This window comes from Acyrthosiphon pisum, chromosome X (genome assembly GCF_005508785.2).
Source record: "Acyrthosiphon pisum isolate AL4f chromosome X, pea_aphid_22Mar2018_4r6ur, whole genome shotgun sequence".
NCBI classification, from domain to species: domain Eukaryota; kingdom Metazoa; phylum Arthropoda; class Insecta; order Hemiptera; family Aphididae; genus Acyrthosiphon; species Acyrthosiphon pisum.
This window is the reverse complement of record NC_042493.1, coordinates 48,804,921-48,809,096: the sequence shown is the minus strand read 5'-3', so window position 1 is coordinate 48,809,096 and position 4,176 is coordinate 48,804,921. Positions and strand designations below refer to the sequence as shown.

At 38.8% G+C, this 4,176-nt stretch overlaps 1 protein-coding gene across 1 annotated transcript; it reads right to left on the bottom strand.

Annotated features, from left to right (window-relative positions):
- Positions 1 to 1,473: 1,473 nt before the first annotated feature.
- Positions 1,474 to 2,025, bottom strand: LOC115033129 (craniofacial development protein 2-like). The gene has a single exon (XM_029485167.1). It carries the CDS (start codon positions 2,023 to 2,025, stop codon positions 1,474 to 1,476), a length of 552 nt encoding a protein of 183 aa, XP_029341027.1.
- Between the last annotated feature and the right edge of the window lie 2,151 nt (positions 2,026 to 4,176).

Genomic DNA, 4,176 nt, shown 5'->3' with positions numbered 1-4,176 from the left:
TTTGTTCGACTCTTATTCTGTACTGCGTGTCTTCCATGCACATTTTTGTCAAAGCTACAAGTTTCTTTGGGATTCCGAACTCTTCCATTATATTATAAAGGCTCTCTCTATGTACACTGTCGTAGGCCTTTTTAAAATCAACAAAAAGTTGCCAGATGTTTTGGCGGTACTCGTACTTTTTTTCTATTAGCTGACCTATAACTGACAGCTGTTCAATCGTTGATCTTCCCTTTCGGAATCCACACTGATATCTTCCTAGATTTTCTTCCACGTAAGGTGTTAGCCTGTTTAAAATAATCTTCGCAAATACTTTGTAGGCTGAATTCAGAAGGGATATTCCTCTATAATTTTCGGACTTTGTTTTGTCGCCTTTTTTATGTAAAGGTATGATTACAGCTTCATTCCAAGTTGTTGGCAAATGTTCGTCTTTCCATATCTTCTGACATATTCTAAACATGAAATAATGCATTTCTTTTCCACCGTACTTGATGAGCTCACCTGGTATTCCATCAGATCCTGGCGATTTCCAATTCTTGAGCTTACCTATTGCTTTGTATGTTTCTTCTTCGGTCAATTCATTTATCATTGGTTCAGCTCCATAATGTATTTCCCTAATCGTAATATTATCTGGGCTGTCTGCATTTAATAGTTCAATAAAATATTCTTTCCACCTTGCCGCTTTTTCTTTAGGATCCATGATTACATCATTGTTACGATTTCTGATGATTTTCAGGCTTGGGTTGAAAGACTTGTACTGTCTTATCGTCCTGAAAAAGTGTCTGGCCTTACCCTGTGAGTGATTATTCTCCGCTTCTTTTAATATCTCATTGAGATACTTCCTCTTCTCTCTCTGAATGATTCGTTTACAGTTTTTCCTCTGTAAGTATAAAGCTCTCCTGTGATTATATTGTCTATACTGTCTACACTGATGAATTTTTCTCGGGCTATCCGTCGTCTCTCTACTGCTTTTCGGCATTCTTCGTTATACCATTTTTTCTTTGAACATTTCATTTTCCCTATGTGTTCCATTGCAATTTCTTTAACTGCTTTGCTAGTTCTAACCCAGTCTTCATCCATGTCATTAAGATTTACATTTTTTACATACTCTCCTACATATTTAATGTATTTCTGTTGTACTTTTTCGTCCTTTAGCATCTCTAGGTTAATTTTTGTACTATTCTTATTCACTAAACTCTTGTCACTCTGGATCTTTAACCTAAACTTTGCTACCAGTAAGAAATGATCTGAGTCGCAGTCAGCTCCTCTGAAACTGCGTATGTCTTTAATACATGACCTAAATCTTTTTTGAACAAGTATATGATCTATCTGGTTGCAAGTTGTCCCGTCAGGTGACTTCCAAGTGGCCTTATGTATGGTTTTGTGTGGAAAAGTTGTGCTGCTTATTATCATATCTTTTGCGGCTGCGAAGGATATAAGTCTAAGTCCATTTCCATTACTTGTTTCGTGTAAACTTTATTTCCCTATCATTGGCATAAAATGTGTTTCTTTTCCACACTTGGCATTCAGATCACCTATTACGAGTTTGATTACATTTCCTGGCAGTTTATCATATATTTGCGACAGATCTTCATAGAAAACATCCTTCATGTTCTCTTCCCCTGTTTCTGTTGGTGCGTGTACGCATACTAATATTATATTCAGTGGTTTCGTATCTACTCGTAGTAAGGTTATCCTTTCCGATATTGGATTGAATTCTTTTACGTATGGTTCCAATGATTCATGCACAGCAAAACCACATCCAAAGACGTGTCCTTCTTCCATGCCAGAGAAATACACTATGTACTTCCCTACTTTTAGCTGACCTTTTCCTGGCCATCTTATCTCTTGAAGGGCTATTATCTGTATTCCATACGTGTCTAACACATCAGTAAGATTTTGACAGGCTCCAGTTCGATAAAGGCTTAGTGTGTTCCAGGTCGCGATCTTAATTCCAGTTTTCCGAATTCCGTGTCCAGTCTTAATTCCATTTATCTGTGTCCGAGGCTGATTCCGTGATGGTCTCATAACAAGTGCTGTTTACAAGGCAGGGTTGTTAACCCTGCGCCTAACCCCCAACCTGGAGGACCAGATCACAACAACCATTTCTGGTTGAAGTGATGGCTATTGCAATGCATCATTGATGCATTGGGCGATGGGGACGCCACTTTCCCAACGCCACATTGAAGCGTGATAGAATAATATATATTTAACATTGACACTAGAGTGTATAATAATAAATACAACATTGGCATCAGCGTACAGAATAATAATTTGGCCTTTATGAATAATAATTTCTTAATAACAACATTGACTCTACAGGTAAATTATATATATAAGTTGTGAACCACATGGCTTGTAAAGGAAATTAATAAGGAATGTATAATATTCAGCGGACCAGACAATAATCGCAGCACGAACAAATATCTTAATATTATCATAATATCATAGCCTCAATGGCTCTGTCCGCTTCAGAGCAAGACGATCTGTGACAGGCCATGCCGTCTAATCACATGGTATAAATCGGTGATTTCGAGTGGACTAGTCATAGATACAGATAATATAATTTTAATAACCGCGGATATTGTCTGGGCATATAAGGGTGACAAAAGGGCAGAGGGGGGAACAACAATACGTTACACGATCGTGGACGAGCTGGTCAGGCGAGCAGCAACAGTTCGGGCTTCCAGGCCTCCCTGGCCGATGGTTGAGGCTTAGCCCATCATGGCGTTGTTGTCAACGGTGGTGAAAATTATGAAAATTATGTACGAGGACGGGATTTGTCCAGTACTGATAGTATCCACGAAGAGTCGAGAAATCCCGGTCGAGTAGACAACTTGTAGGATTGAGACCAAAAGCACGTGATGGAACGGAGCCAACGACGAGACGTGGTTACGTCCTTACGTTAGGCCGTCCGTTGTAGAAGAGAAAGAAAATTGACGGCGTCGACGGCTGGCAGCTGTTGATTTCAGGCGGCGTGATGACCAGTACGGGTAGAGGGAGATTTGTTACAATAATTATAATAATGTGGGTACAGGTTGCACTGTCGATGTCACTGGCAATGCGACTTCCTCGAACGACAGCACAATCTGACCGCAGCAGTGGTGGGTGACAGCTGTACCTTGCATAGATGGGGGGAGGGAGTAGTATGTGGAGACATAACTTTGTAGATTGTATTGTTAATCGAGCGCGCAACAATTATGATAATAATAATAATAATGATTTGTAATAGCAATAATAATGATTGTGCACAAAAAAAATCCGTGACGTTACAACCTAAATGAAACAAAATAATTTTTAATCGAATATACCTATTGTAATTAAACTTAAACATTGGAGTATTTATAGTAGTGCTAGGGGTTTCTACACCCAATTTTTTTTTGTTATAAAACAATCATTTAAAAATTGTTATAGAAGAAAATTGTAAGGCCTTGCCTCAATTCACCGTGTATGTATTATACACTGTATTAACAATATTATGTTTATCCAAAAAGAAAATTACTTGAATTTCCTCCGGAAGCCCTGTACTGCTTTCTCGTTGAAGTTGGTCACGCATTTCATTAGTTAAGTCCATATCTAATTCTGGCCTAACTCGAAACATATTCAAAAACTCATTTCTCGGAAGATCATAAGGATTTTGTGAGACTCTTAAAATTCTTCTCTATATACGCCTTTCCAATATTTCAACCCTTTCTTCCAATGCCAACAAATCCCAACCAAGATAAAATAAAGCCATATTAACAAGTATTACCTATTAACAAGTATTAGCTAATAGTCTAAAAAAACCAGTAACGACACGGTAAACTGTCAATTGTACTGTCTTGTATATCAGCGTGACAATGGTTGGACACCAAACGTGTGCCAACGCTTCAAAGCATGAACACATGCAGTGTTTAATTTACGCACCACAAAAACATTGTCCGCGGGATGATGACACGTGTACCATAGCGGGCTGGAGTCTCTCAAGTATTGCAGAGAAAACGGAAACCCGTCGGTACTTGTCAAATGCATTTTCAGGAAAACTGGACTGCCTGAAATGTGCGAGAAAGAACGGATGCCCGAGGGACGAAAGTGTTTTCAATGTGGCCACTTATTATGTACAGCTGAATTGCCTGAAATATGCGTACAGAAATGGATGGGGTTGGTACATGTCAACTTTCCCCCGAATTAAAAATCCAC

Bases quoted from the DNA above. Each gene is read 5' to 3' on its own strand.
- LOC115033129 (XM_029485167.1), bottom strand. From the start codon at position 2,025: ATGAGACCATCACGGAATCAGCCTCGGACACAGATAAATGGAATTAAG.